Genomic DNA, 16,135 nt, shown 5'->3' with positions numbered 1-16,135 from the left:
TTTTGATTCTATAGAAAAAGGAACTTAGTGCGCAACTTACAGAACAGACAGAATTCGAATGATTAGAAAATTATTTTTAGAACTTTTCTAATTTAAAAAATTATATATAAAGAAGCATATTATTCACAAGTTTATTAAATGTGTTAAAATTCCTTAAATTTTCTTCGGATTTTCGATAATTAAACACAAGCAAATAAATAAAATATGTTAAATGTTGTATTTCTTGCTTTATTCATGTTAGTTTTTTAATACAAAACATCTTTTATAGTTCTTTTATAGTTTTTCATTACTTCCTACCAACACTGAACAATTAATTCTTGGTTCGCCGCCGTCATCATTTACTTCTGATTTTGTGCCACAAAATATACATTCCATAACATCTCTTGAGAAATCCAAAAATGTAAAACAGATACCTAATCTCATCTTCAGATTTTACTTTTAACAGTGACAGTCATATTTTAAGAACTGAAAATAAAAATTAGATATTGACGATGTCTTAAAAAGTTCAAATCGGGACCGAGTTTGGTAAAACAAAAACGCGCTCACAGTAAAAATAAAATAATTTATAGTTAAAGGCATTTTATTAAACAAACAATATTGAAAGCGCATTCATAAGACTAATTGAATCAACTTTTTGCCATTTTCTTTTCAGTGTCGTGTGAAGGCGTAAGGTGTGGCAAAGGAATGCGGTGCATCCTTCGCAAGCAGAGACCCGCTTGCGTTTGTTCACCAGCCTGCTCGCGCAAAAAGAGACAAATGGGAGAGGTGTGCGGATCGGACGGAAGAACTTACAAGCATATGTGCAGGCTACTAAAGCGTCAGTGCCGAAAAAACAAACAACTCACCATCGAGTACTTCGGGAAATGTCAAAGTAAGTACTTCATAAGAAAGAGTACTTCATAAGATAATCGAAATAACATCAAAATGTCTGCTACTTATTTTCCAAGAGTGAAAAAAGGGAAACGAGTGAAAAGAGTTTAGTATGAAAAAGCAGTTGAATTATATATCTATTTACTTCATTAATCAAGGAATTTAATTTTTGAATCTTCTTTTGCATGCATTATTCATATAAGGTATTCTCGAGTGCAGTCCTACGAATGTCTGATATTTTAAATCACATTCGATGGTTAAATACAGTCTGGATTACTTTCAACTCGATCGATTGTCTTGAACTCGGCTTATTTTATATTTTTTTATGCGTTTGTGCATGCAATCTCCTTTAGTAAAAATAAATAAGATTATAGTAAAATTTTGCAACTGACTTTGGCGAATTTAAAGATTTATAGAATAAAAAAAAACATTTGAATTCTAAAATGGAAAAAAAAAAAAACTGGCACTACAATCATCTATCTCTTTATGTTAAGACTTAATTCTCATATTAGAAACAATCTTCGTATATTGAACACGAACCGGAACTCAGTAACACATATGAAAGCGTTCGTGTATCAAACATCTTTCCATTGATATGTAAACGATATTTTAATTGTTATAGCTTCAAACCGGGGTGTATATCAGATTGGAATAGGTAATTTCATTCTAAGTTTGTTTTCGAAATATTTTAATTATTTAATTTTTCTCCTTGTATATATTTTATGGCAAACAGTTCTTTCTATAAAAATAAATTTTATGAGAAGTTATTTATATATATTTTAATTTTTTGGCATAAAATGAACAGATAAATCGATATTTTGAAACTGTATCGACAACTAAAGTTAATTTCGTCATTCAAAATGCATATTATTTCATTGTATTTAGAAATAATATCTTCTAATAATTTTGGAATTTTAATTTTAGATGTAAATAAATAAAGTATGAGGACCCTCCAAAAATTTATAATATGAATGACTTAATAAATAACTTCGATTTTCAGGAACTTGTATTATTAAATATGGAATAGCACTAAAATGTTTACTTTACACTAGGACAATAGCTATACTAGAATGGACACATTAAAATTATTGCCTCTTTAAAAGTGTCTAGTTATTACCCCTCAAAACTAAAATCTGTTTTTTTTTCCTACTTTAGAAACCTGTGATAAAGTTCACTGTGCGGGGCGCAAGACTTGTCTTCTGGATCAAGTTCTACGGCCTCACTGTGTTCGCTGTCAAGGATACTGTCCCCGGGGCTCTATTGGAGAGTATGTTTGTGGCGCCGACAATGTCACGTACAGTAGCTCGTGTCACATTCGTCAAGCTGCATGCGCCAAGGGGAAAGCTGTACCACTAGCTTACAGAGGAAAATGCAAAGGTAAGTTGTAATCTGTGCAAAACTCCACTTGCTTGATAATACTCTCCGTGTATTTATTTGTTCACAGTCCATTTACATTCATTATCTCTTTATATTGCATTTTAGCATGCTTGGCGCGAATAACATGCTAGATAATCGTCTCATTTTGAAATTAAAAAAAAAGGCTACTGAAGATAGACCTCGTAATTTTAAACCAAGGATTCCGGCTTTTGACATATTACACGAATGAAGAACGCTTAATCTAACTCCGAATTTAATGTGCCGAGTTCCACTCATGCATCATTTCGATAATTTTGTTCATTCCATCACGCACCAAGACTCTTTGATAAGATTTCCTCATTTCAACTTAACTGGAATAGGTTGGATTTTCAACTTTTCTTATTTAAAAAAATGGAATCCTTAATTTGAAACCAGAGTAGGCGCTTTGGTATAATCAGAAGGAACTGTAGTGTTCTGATATGAACCGAATCATAGATGGCCTTATCAGTTTTCCGCTTGGGGTGAATGGGATCGACAACTCTCAGTATTTTGAACCTTGATCGAACTAAAACGAAGGACACGAGATTTGTTCCTTAGTAATATCGCAAAAATCTATTTTAGATAATAAGTAAGGCTTCAGAAAATATATTTCAAAATATATCTGATATTACGATTATCATACGAATATCAGTTTCTTATATCGTCTTCATTTTGATATCTTTTAAGAAACATCACACATCATATTTCTAGAAAAAAGGCGTGTCTCTAAAGTCGCTTTTTCCTGTTTCTGATAACTTTAAGCTTACGTAGTCAAATAAAAAATATTTTTATTTCGAAATTGGGCCAAAAAAGGAGAAATCTTTGGATCTAACATCAGGAGCCATACAGAGGCATAGTTCCGTAGCTTAATAACTACTTTCCAGCCACAGAGTGATAAGGAATCCAGAGGTAATAAATAACAACCTCATTTTTCGGTTGATTCATATACTGTTTGAATGTTGTCACTGTATTGTAGAATGACAGATTTGATAGTAGCGTGTTGGTCAGCCATCAGCCTTTTCGCTTCAAAAAGAGAGAACTTAAACATTGTGATATTCAGTCCTTATGGTCCATAGTGGCTTCTTCGATACGAAGTACTACTCATACTTAAATGTGCAATATTTCTTGATTTCTTTCTTTTGAAAAACCAAAAACGAATACTTGAGAGTATTTAGTTTTTTTATGTTCTATGTAAAATTAAAAAAAATTCTGCAATGTGTAAAAATGCTCATGTGCGTATCATTTTGAAATACTGGAAATTTAGGCTTTCTTTTTTCTTTCCAATCTCCCCAATTAAAGATACGTGTTTGCTACAGACATTTTCCATTGCATAAAATGTTTCAAAAACGGACGATGAATGGTGCATTGAAAAATCATACTCCCCTCCTTTTAAAAAAATGATTTCATTTTATATAGAGGAGCTTAAATTTACCATCATGTTTATTGCCATTTCATTATCTCTGCACGCCTCCGGAAAAAAAAATGGTAGCAACCCGCCCGAAAAAAACAACTAATGACTGAAAACACAAAGCGCGCTAAATTTCAAAGGATGTGACATCGCACTTAAGATGGATTGCCTGAACAAAAATGCGCTTTTCACTCGAAGAGACCTGCGACAAGCATACATAGTTGCTGATGGTTTCGTAAAAAGCGTGGTTTCTGCTAACAGTCGAGAAGAAAGTCTTTCTTGCCCACAAGAACGATGAGAATAGCTGGAGAAGTGGGGAGGGCAGAAGGATTCATTTTTCCACGTCTATTTGTCTGTGTGGGGGGGGGGGGGAATTCTGCGTTTCGAATTATCGTAACATGGGTATTTATTATTTTCCTTTGAATAGTTGGTTTTAAAGCTCGTGCGGTAAGCGCCTTCATATAGAATTATTAAGTATATAAAAATGGCCTCACCCAATTTTTTTAGGTGTTGATAGTAGTGTTTCTTGCTTGTAAATAAATAGAAAAAGTTGCATTTGATTTGTTTGGCTACAACTTCAAAGATTAGTATGTATATGTGTGTGTGTGTGTATTGATATTGTTAAATCTATTTTAAATCCTGCTTTTCCTGATTTTATCTTAAATTAGTCCGTGTTAACTTCGTTCTAAAATGTTCTCTTATTTTTTACTTAATTATTTCCCCATTCCCTTTTTCACTTAATCATTTCTAAAAGACACTTAACAAAATGGCCGATTTCGTCGTTCTAATGGCAAGAAAGAAAGGATAAAAATCCTTAACACCTGTACATCTTTTTAAAAAAATGCTAAGTTTTAACTTTGGAAAAAAGTTATTTCGTGTTAAACAAACAGTTTTTGTGGGAAGTTTTGTAATGTATTTTATTGAAAAGGAAAACGATTGCTACTAAATATTTATAGTAAATACGTGTCATGAAATACAATTTCAACAGAACGATTTGACATGATAAAGAACATGGTAAATCACGAAAAAAATGAAGGATGCAGATTTAGAAACATTATTTGATGATACCATCGATGATCAACGATACAAAAAGCAGTTGATCCATTTGAACGAAGCATTTAAAGAGAAAGGTTCAGAATATGGCAAAAGACATGACACGATTGTTTTCCATCACGTTGGTGCTCGCCAACTTGTTACCAGATTAATGAAAGAATAACTTCGCATGAATGTGTTATTCCACCCGCCATATTCACCAGATGTTGCTCCTTCAGATTACTTTCTGTTTAACTCCGTGCAGAGTGCCTTTTCTGGAAAGAAGTTTAATTCTTACCTAGATATCAAATATTCTGTTGATAACTTGATGCATCTCAACAACCAGAATTTTTTCTTTGCGGAATTTTTTTTATTTCCCAAAGTATTGGAATAAATAAATGTTTAATATTTATTATAAACGTTTTCTTGTTATTTTAAAAAGGTGGAATCACACACACATACACATATCCAATATTAATAAATTTCTACAAACAAGCACGTGGCATTCGATTAAGCGTTGTCTTGCCCATTTAAACTCATTAAATATTGTTAACGCTTGCATATATCATTTAAAACTTTCTAGGTCCTTCAACACCCCCGTCATTCTTAAAATCAAAATTCCCTGTGTTTGTATGGATAATTGCATTAAACAATCCGTAACTGAGAATTCATTTTTTTTCTTTACTTTTTTTAAGAATCAGAAAAAAATGTCTTTCAATAATTTATTACTAAATTAGTGAATTAATGTGGAAGCTTGTACAAGAGATAAAATTACTGAGAATTTAGATCAGAATCTGTTTACTTAAAATGTGGTATTAGGCAGATTTAATAATTGGGGATCAGTCAGTCAAGTATCAAAATACACTTTTCTAATTCTTGAGACGTATATTCTTAACTACAAAACTCAACGAAGGCAATCTTTATCCAGTTACTTTGTATGTACAGGTAAATGACTGCAATAGCCATAATGAGGATTTTCAAAAATAGCTATCGGAAGTGGAAACTTTTTCGCATGTACTTATGCATAATTATCGCGAACAATAATTAAGAAAATCTTGCGCTCGTGTGGTTTTCTTTCGCTGATGAATGCTAAGGAACAAAGATTCTGTTTAATTTCTATATAGTTTACTTAACGAATTGGAAAATGAAGTTACGATTTTAATAGCATTGTGAAGTCATTATACGATGATTCATACACATAATGAATTGAACTGGCATAAAGCCATTAAAATAACATCTTTAATGTTTATGGCAATTTGATAAAAAGATTTCAATGGCGGAATCATGATCATTAAGTTATGCATAAAAGATATAATTTTAGATAAGAGTAAGCATAACCAATATTCTAGGCGAACCAGTTAGTCACCAAAGATGTCTAGTTAATAAATAAATAAAGTTTTGTAAATACTTACTATTGTTGCTATTATTATTCCATGTTGAATCCTTGTAAACTGAAGGATCACTAGTAAGACCAATTCGACAGTATCTTCTTATTTTTATTTTATCAGTAATATTATTATCGACATTTTACTTAGATTTAGTTTAGTTTAATTATATTAACGTCTCGTTTTAAAGCAAACTAGGGCTATTTTGGGACATACCTCGTAATTTTGAACCATGGTCAGATGAGAGGACGACACCTGAGCTGGCACCCCCTTCCCTCTCCAAACTTCCACACCACTCTAGCGGGAGGACGTTTGGCCCCGACGGATTTAATGTGCGCTAGACGACGGTTCTTCGGTGGAATCGGGTTTCGAGCTTGAAGCCCTCCGGTTCCGAAGCGAGACCTTACCACCAGGCCATCGCGGCTCCACATTTTTCTTAAATTGATGAATCAAATCTTAATTATATATATATATATACTAGCCGCCTTTGGCGACCAGCCGGTTCGCCAATCTTAGTGTTCGTTAAAATTTTAATAATTAAATATTTTATGCAATTCCAACTTCTTCAGCAAAATATTTTATTCTTCAGCAAAATATTTTAAAACTTCAAATTTTGATAGTCATATAATTCACTCATAATATTATAAAGGCCTTCAGTCATAACGTGATATGTATCTCTCTAATTTTCTGTTACCCCTCGTAGAATTTATGCTTTAAATTAAAGTGTAAAGGATTAATCTGCAATTAATATAACAATATTTTTTACTGAAACAAAGCATTTTTTTAATAATATGATTACTGATAATAGAGTCACTGAGCGTTTAAACTTTATGGGCACTAAAGAATATCTTTCTTAATTTATGTAATATCTCAAGCATTTGTCAACAAAATTTTCTCAGATTCATCATGAATGGATCGATTTATTAACAATGTTTCATTTTAAATGCATCAAACACTCAGAAAATAAAATGAATCGTTTAAAATAATCTGTCGAAAACAGGTTTAAAAAAACTACTTAAAAAACGATGTACTTAAAACTATAAGCATATATAAAAAATATATATAACTAACATAAATACAATTTAATTACAAAAGCATGCAACTAACCTAAAAATAATTTAAATCATTGAAAACAGGTTAAAAAAAACTACTTAAAAAACGACGTACTTAAAACTATAAGCATATATAAAAAATATATATATAACTAACATAAATACAATTTAATTACAAAAGCATGCAACTAACCTAAAAATAATTTAAATCATTGTAAACAGGTTAAAAAAAACTACTTAAAAAACGATGTACTTAAAACTATAAGCATATACAAAAAATATATAACATAAATACAATTTACTTACAAAAGCATACAACTAACCTAAAAGTAATTTAAATCGTCCGTTGATAATGGTTGTCATGCCAACGATCAGAACACAGTGCGCATGCGTGAATTTTCTTCGCCTTTTACGTAACGTAAATGCGTGAATTTTTCTACGCCAGTTGGGGTAACGCTATGAAGATTAGACATTTTTAATTTCCTTTATTCTGTGCTATTTTAATTCAAAAGTACTTCAGAATGAATCTGAAACATGGATTAATTAACAATGTTTAATTTTAAATGCATAAAACATTAAGAAAATAAACAGAATCGTTTGAAATAATCCGCCGAAAAATCTTAACCCTAGCCTCATTACTGTTGGGAGAAAAAAAGAACTAAAGCCTAAATCATTTGGCGTTGGGGAAAATTGAAGATTTTTTTGGCGGAAAAGTTGGCGGTGGGGAAAATGGAAGATTTTTTTGGCGGGAAAGTTAGTTTTTAATTAATAATTGACTACCCCTAACATTTAGGGGGATGAAAAATAGATGTTGGCCGATTCTCATAGATACCGGATAAGCACAAAAAATTTCATCAAAATCGGTCAAGCCGTTTCGGAGGAGTATGGCAACGAAAACTGTGACACGAGAATTTTATATATTAGATATATATATATCATCATTCCAATGTCAATGGCATATTCCCAACAGGCAGCCAGTGGCATAGAGCCACAAGTCTAGAAAAGTGTCGTGAGCAAGTTGATTAAAAAACTTTTATGTTCCTTTTAACTTACTTTTATGTTACCAAATAAATAAGTAAAAAGTAGAAATTCTCAGAATTATCAAATATTAGGAAATATTATTGAATATTAGATCAGGTGTGTGCTCTATATTTTTCCCCCTAAGTATTTGACGTTTATTTAGATAATTCATGCATAAATAGAAATATAAATGGTTTTTTTTTCATAAGGATGCAAATAAGTAAAAGTTAATCTCACTACCATCGTGATCGAACCATGCAGCTTCCGAAAAAAAGTGCGTTTCTGTTTGTTTTGGGAGTAGAAAGAACTGGCAATGCTAAACACATACAAAAGATAGAATTTATGTCAAATGCTGGAAATAATATTTATTTGTGAAATAATTTTAATAAACTGTAAAAAATGTACGAATGATGGCAATTTTTCAAATGTTTCGTTGTCTGAATAAAAAAATAGTTGCAATTAATGCACTGTTAATTCTTTGTGGCATATTTTAATGGATATATATATATATATATATAATATTAGAATCGTTTAAAGATAGAAAAATACATAATACATATTGTGAAATATACCAATTTTTTTGGGGCCTACATAATTCGACTGCTAGTTGTTTCGCAGCAAGGAAGGAAATGTCGTTTACGAGATGATATTTAGAACTCGAGACAATGGCAGCTTGTGCTTCATAGAGAAGCATATATCTAAAGGACGTTAAATAAAAACTCATAAAAGACAAGAATAAACACAATTATTAGCATTTTTTTTTTTTTTTTGAATGAGTTCCCAAAAACTCTCGTTATCTAGGTTTTACAAACTACGTTTCATCTGTCTGAGCATTCTGTCTACTCTACGAGAAAGAGACTGGAAAACAGTGTCCCGTGGAGCTATCTTAAGTTGTTTTCGATCTGAAGATGGCTTTTAGTGTGAAGTAAACACTACAACCAAAAATAGTTCACCGTAATCTGCTCCTAACTTTCGCCCATCCATCTATCATGCCACAGAAACGGGAAAACATCGAAGAAAAGTTTTGTTTAAGCAAAACATCCTCTTCCACAATTTCTTTTTCGATTCTTAACACGTGTGTGAAGGGAAAAGACAAAAATTGCTTTGTTTTCTAAATAAAAAAAAAATAGTTTCTTGCACAATGCGATTCATGTCGGATATACTTTTATCTATCATATTAAAATTCATTAAAATTGAAATTTATTTCTTAAGAAAAAAAAATGAGATGGGCGATATGAAACAACATCTGCTAATATTTTCCTCAATAATGACAGAACTAGATGAAATATGAAAATAGAACAACTTTCTTCTGAAAAAAAGTCTTTATTATAGATGCATGTAAATTCTCATTTATTCGTGCAAAACATTGCATTCCTTAAATTACTTAAAATGTTATATAATATTTTACTGTAGTATTATAACATTTTTATTTATTATAATTTTATTAATTACCATTAATCTATTCATATTTATAAAAAGGAGATATTTATCTGTTTACAGTGTCCAGAACGTTATCACCTACACAGCCATAAAAGTAATCGTAATGGTGACTCCGTCCACTCGAAGTCTAAATTTTAAAATTTTATTTTGCTTTGTTTTGGATTATTTATTTACATTTACCAGCAATATCGGCTTAATTATCACAGGAAATAAAAACCTATGCATCATCAAATAGAACGAATATTTATCATTCTAAAGAAATTCCATTGTAATTTAATAAATTTTCAGAATTTTTTTAAATATTATCCAATCATTTCCGTGAAAAGAACATAAAAAAACTAAATTTAAAATTCTTATATCCGACATTCCCATTTTGCTATCTATTTTTAGCATATTTGAGGCAATACTGTTTGTTTCAGTATTCTGAGACGACCCCTTTTCGGCGGTTCTATCTCACTAAAGATTGACACAGGGGAGGATGTCCATTTCCGGAATTTACTTTATTGTTAAATGTAAACATCTCCTCCTTTCCTCTATCCTCTCGCCTATTTTGCCGAATTAAACCCATCCTAACATAGGGAGCAAAAACACGGAGGGTTTTAGAATCCCTTGGCAAACAATGACTGGATTATTTATTTTTTTTCGTAATTCAAAATTTAAAAAAATGATTCAAAATATCTTTTTAAAATTTATTTTTAATTGATTGTTTTGTTGATTAATTCAAGGTTTTTTTCCGCAGAACTGCGATGGGAAAAGAGGAAAAAAATGTTCATTATTTTCTAGACTATTAGCATAGCGTGCCACACGTTTTTCTGATCTTGCACACTAATAGAGATATTAATTGCTTTACCCAATTTATTTCTTACGGCGAGGAAAAAAAAATCAGAAATTTATTTTTGCACGATTCAGATTACACTTGCGTCGTTTGCACAATATTACTAATTTCATAGTTTCTGTTTTTTTTTTTTTTTTTTGACATTTCTGCATTTTTAACTATTTGTTTTAATTCTTATCAATGTCGTGAAAAAATAAATGTGCAAAAATAGTACTTCTTTACATTTCCATAATATTATTTTAATCCTGTCACAAGCAATGCACTAGTAGTTACTTACATTGAAAAATTTGGTTTCTTCTTCAAAGGATGAGGAGGTAGGGATGGGATAGGGTGTAAGAGAAATTCATATCAATAAACTACATTTTAGTTGTCCTTATATTTGAACTCATTGAGGTACCTTTTCTATTTGAAGCCAAATCTTCAATGTTGAATATCGCAAATACTGTTAAAGCCACAAATTGTCAGATTGTTCAAAAACTATTCTATTCTATCAGCTTTCGATGAGGCTACAATAAACTATATCAGCGTCCTAGTTCAGGAAAAGTTTAATTTTTTCGTTTACAATGCATCATTCAAATCTGCATTCGTCAGAAAATAAAAACAATTGTCGCAAAAGGCAGATTCTTGTCCGACTTCAGCTTGCTACTTTAGTTAGCTTTATTTAGGTTATTTATTTTTAAACGAAATAAGAAAGTTTAGGTAATTTTAAAATCAAAAAAGAAAGATCAGGTTATTTCAAAGTCATACAAGTAGAAATTTTATTAAATTACAAACACAATGGTAAGAAATCTCCAGAACTCTTCATATTCGAAGGAATTCATGTCGGCGGATTTGCATTAATTCCATTTATCCAGCATACTTTCTTTCATCTGCTGATAATTCGACGAGATACAGGAATTTATATACAAGAGTGAAACGTTCCTGAGTGTTAAATTTAGGAATAAAAGAAAGCACTGGCAGTGATCATTTCCGTGATGATAAGTAGGGCTCAACTCACTATAATGAATCTGTTTTGCAAAAAGAACAAAACGTATTTATAAATTATTCAGTGTTTCATAAATGGGGGTCCGCTTGTTGCATATATTTTAAGAATTACTTTATAAGTTTAAATTTACAAGTTTTTGTTTAATTTTTCTAATAGCTCAAAACTTCGATTTTTTTTTTTTTTTTTTTTTTTTTTTTGTAATTTCAGCTGGTGCGTCTTGTGAAAATATTCGATGCCGCAAAGGTCAAAGTTGTTTGATTGACCCCAAAGGAGGACCGCCTCGTTGCGTGACCTGTCCAAATCAATGCAATGTTCCGAAAACTACGATGCTCTGTGCCAACAACAATTACACATATTCTACTTGGTGCCATATGATACAAGATGCTTGCAAGCATGGTATATTGTTGGAACCGAAGTATGAGGGACCCTGTGAAGGTAAGATGCTCTATATTAGTTTATAATGCCGCCTGCTTTATTGGAAGACCTAATTTATTGTTTATACATTAGGTTTTTAAAATATAGAAATATCTGATAAGTTTCTATCGATGTATGGCCAGGACTGATAGTCAATAATAAAGGTTTGTAGATTAATAACAGAAGGAAATATTTGAAAACTTATGTTGAAACGAAATGTAATCTTCTCAAATCATTTCATTTGGATTTAAAAAGCAAGCAATGGCCCATGTCATTTCAGTGTCCACGAAGCATATGTCTCACATTTTTAAAAAGAAAAAAATATATAGATTTCTATAATAGATTGTATTTGCACAAGTATGGTTCTTAATTTGTATTTGCACACAAAGAAAACATAATTTCAGTGTGTGTGTGTGTGTTTGTGTGTGCATGTATGCATGCATATAATACACACACACACATATATATATATATACACACATACACACACACGCACACACACACACACACACATATATATATATATATATATATATATATATATATATATATATATATATACATACACATACACGCACGTATATATATATATATGTACACACACACACACACACACACACACACACACACACACACACACACACATATATACACATTTATATACAGTATGTATATATACACATATACACACACACACATATATATATAATAAAGAATTTAATTGTTATTGCAATCTGAAATATTTTAAAGTCGCAATTGAATATATTATTAAAGAAAAAAGGTCATATAAGAACCAATTAAATCGAGAGATTTTATATGTTGGAAGATATAATTTAAACGTATAAATCTTTAAAGTGCTGTTCCAAAAATCGTAATTCATTTTTTGAAATAAATTTTAATAAGTTTATGAAAAAGTCAAGCGAAATATCTAATTAAATACAGAATTTCTAATAATAATGAAGCATTATACAGAAATATCTCGAGTTATGCTACTCCGACTTATGCGGATTCGAAGTCAAGGGGTTCCAGATTTTCCTGCTCCCATTTTGGAATATAACACAAGCAAAATCTTTTATATTTCTTCTCTCTGCTAGTATATACAGAAAGATTATCTAATTTTGAATGAATAGTCTGACCATACCATTAATGTGGAATTATTTGCTATTTATTCAAAAGTATTTGACGAGAATATTTGCAAAATACGGTAAATGGCATCGATGGAACTGCATGCCAGCAATGTCTTATTGTATTATGAATATTAAAGGATAGTCTAAAGCTTTATGCTAATACGGGGAAATTAATCGGATAGATTTAACGTTATGTATGACATAACAATAAATGTCATTTGTTAATTTCGAAAAATATATGATGATAAAGTTTCTTTTTGATGGGTGAAATTCTGTTGTAAATTTATTGTAATTTGTTTTAATAAGTTAAATGACATTATTAAGTAATTTCAACTCGAAGAATAAGTTAATTTTTCTGAGCGCAATATGGTGATTTTTATGTCAGAAATTTATAACTTTTTTTTTTTACAAACAATGACTGTAAAATAAATATAACAGTTCTCCATAATAAATGACATTATATCTGTCTGCAGGCTAATAAAGCAATTTAAAGAAATACATTCTGAATTAAGCTCGGTTACTGGCATTGAAATGTGCTCGCCGCGGGGATAGAACGAGCTGTCATGAAAATTACCGGCTGTGACTATTTAACGAATAAGATGTAAATTGAATCAAGGATCAAATTAAAACCCATAAGGGAAAAAAATATATCTACATATTTATTTTCTTTATTATTATTTATCCTAATTTCTTTTTTTTGTGTGCTTTTCTTGCAGAAACTACATCTCAGCAAACAAATGTAATCCCTATAAACGTGTTTGATTCCCAAGACCATCTATAGTTGTGCAAATGACTCTTCGTTCATTTCCAACTTTTCACCTGCCTTGATGTGGCGCGTCTTGATATTTGAATAACATCACATTCCTACGACAGAGAGCCCTCTAGTGGTCTAAATAGAAACAATCTGTGCAAAGTTATTTACTGGAATTGTTTTACTTCAGGAGTATTTCCTTTGCAAGATCTTTTTTAGCAGGTTTTTTTTAAGTGGTCACTAGTAGTGTATTTGTTGCATGGGCTCACATACGACAGTTACGAGATCTCAGTTCCTTTCATTTTTTTTTTATTTGTACTGGAGAATCAGTATTGAATTGTAAAGGTTGCTGTGACTCTTAGGCTATCAGTTAAAAAAAGACAGTCAAAGAAATTATCAAGAACAACTATTTAAAAGGTAATGTTAACACTTTAACTGTCATGACTAACGCCTGTGGGTACTACCTGTATAATGAAATTACCTTTTCCCTTAACTATGGTAGAAGAGTGATCACCTAATATGCACTAGGTGTAAATCACATGCGTGAGTCAAAATGTGTCAGTGGCAGACATAGAAACAACCGATAGCTCATGCCACGCAATACCTTGAACTAATTTTTTAAGCTCACTTGATTATCGCTGAAGATTCAGTGTTAGTTAATTAACCACGGTTTGACTACACTTTTGATTTAGGTCAAAACAAATACGCAAGCGCTAATTAGAAAACTAAATGTTCCTAGAAAATAGATATAACGCGTGCGAAGTTGTTAATGTAGTTTTAAAAAAATGTTTTTTCCTTCTCTGTGTATTTTAATTCTTTTAGATATTCCACTTGTGTGGTCAAACTATGGAATGAAATATCACTAATCTTGAAAATATAGGGAAATGCGATACAGCTATATATCCTAAGGAAGACTGCAGTTCAGCCATTTGAATCATTTTTATAGTATAGATTTAATAATTCTTACTAATTAATTTATTAACTATTTAAAGATATTTCATCTTTTTATTGGCTGTCTGTAAATCATTATTACTCGCGGAATTGTGGGTGTTAAAAAAAGTTTTAGGAACGAAATTGAATGAAAAAAAAAAAGAATTTTTTTGTCCATTGAAATTTTTAATAAAAAGTGCGAAAAATCGTTATTTTTCAAAAAATTTAGTGATCAATAAATTTTTACTTTTTAAAGAATTTTAAATTATAAGTTTTTCCTCTCGATGTGAAATGGTTTAATCAAAGGAATTTTAAAAAAGAAACGTTAGCTTGAATGTTAGTTTTGATTTATTAGTTACTACAAATATTTCTGTAAATCGCAGTAAGTATTTCTGCTATTCATTCGCCTTTTTTATATCATTTCCCGAAAAAAGAAAACTTTTGAGATCAGTTTTTAAAATGAGAAGAAATCCGCTGGCGGTCGACTCTTCATATGGGATATTTATTCTGAATTTTTCTTCAGTGCTGTTCTGTGTCTAGCCAATAAAGTAAACCTTCCACAGAGACAGCATGGCAACCTTTACTTTGATGTTATACTGATGTAGTGGCTGTTTGTGTTGTGTACGAATGATAGGACTTTTGCTATTTGTCGCTACGAAACGGGTATCACGAGTATCATTTGAATATTTAATTATCATTGAAACTGTAAAGCATTTTTTTGAATTTATGTGCAAGTTTCATTCGTATGATATGTATCTCATTCTGATTGTAAATTACATTTTATATACAACATGGATCGTACAAGGAAGAAGGTTTCTTACGTTATTATTATTGTTTCGATCTTACATTCACAATGTAAAAAGTTTTAAAAACAGAAACTCGTTCCTGGAATTCCCAGATATTGTTTCTGTTTTATTGTAATGGAAATCTTACTCTTACTTTTTAAGCAAAATATAAAAGTTATCTTTTTCTCTTGTTTGAACTATATGTGTTGCATATTTTTATAAATTGTACTGATAAGTATAGGTGTAATATAACAAAATATTTATGTGTATTGTTTTTTATGTAAATCATATTTCATTGATTTTTTTTTTTTTGCATATGGATTAAAGAAAATGGTTAAGGTTGATAGTAATTATGTATGATTTTTTTTATTTCCTTTTATATATAAAGTGTGAAATGCACTTCTACTTAATTTTTATTTTATTGTCTATAAAAATTGGTGCAAAATGATGAAAAATGTCAGCACATTACATAAACGATGAAAATATTAAAATTATATTGTACATCAAAATTTTGTTTTTCGAAATGTTCAAAAAATATTTGGAAAAAAGACTACTTTTTATAATTTTATAAATTAATATTGAAGTTTTCTCTTTGTTATTTTCCTCTCTTGACCATTTCAGAATTTCTCTTAAAATATGCTTGAATGGCTTTATTACTAAAGAATGGGCCATGTTGCGTTTTTTTTTTAATTCTAGACAAGATTAT

At 30.5% G+C, this 16,135-nt stretch overlaps 1 protein-coding gene across 1 annotated transcript in view; it reads left to right on the top strand.

Annotated features, from left to right (window-relative positions):
- The window catches only part of LOC129961192 (follistatin-like), a 72,512-nt gene extending 56,751 nt beyond the window's left edge, over nt 1-15,761 (top strand). The window contains exons 3-6 of the mRNA XM_056074969.1: nt 653-871; nt 2,026-2,247; nt 11,630-11,857; nt 13,680-15,761. Of these exons, the coding sequence (XP_055930944.1) occupies nt 653-871; nt 2,026-2,247; nt 11,630-11,857; nt 13,680-13,744 (734 nt within the window). The 3' untranslated portion in view covers nt 13,745-15,761. The remainder of the gene's footprint in view (nt 1-652; nt 872-2,025; nt 2,248-11,629; nt 11,858-13,679) is intronic.
- Nucleotides 15,762-16,135: the final 374 nt, after the last annotated feature.

This window comes from Argiope bruennichi, chromosome 2 (genome assembly GCF_947563725.1).
Source record: "Argiope bruennichi chromosome 2, qqArgBrue1.1, whole genome shotgun sequence".
NCBI classification, from domain to species: Eukaryota; Metazoa; Arthropoda; class Arachnida; order Araneae; family Araneidae; genus Argiope; species Argiope bruennichi.
The sequence above is the reverse complement of the archived record's forward strand: the minus strand, read 5'-3'. Positions and strand labels throughout refer to the sequence as shown.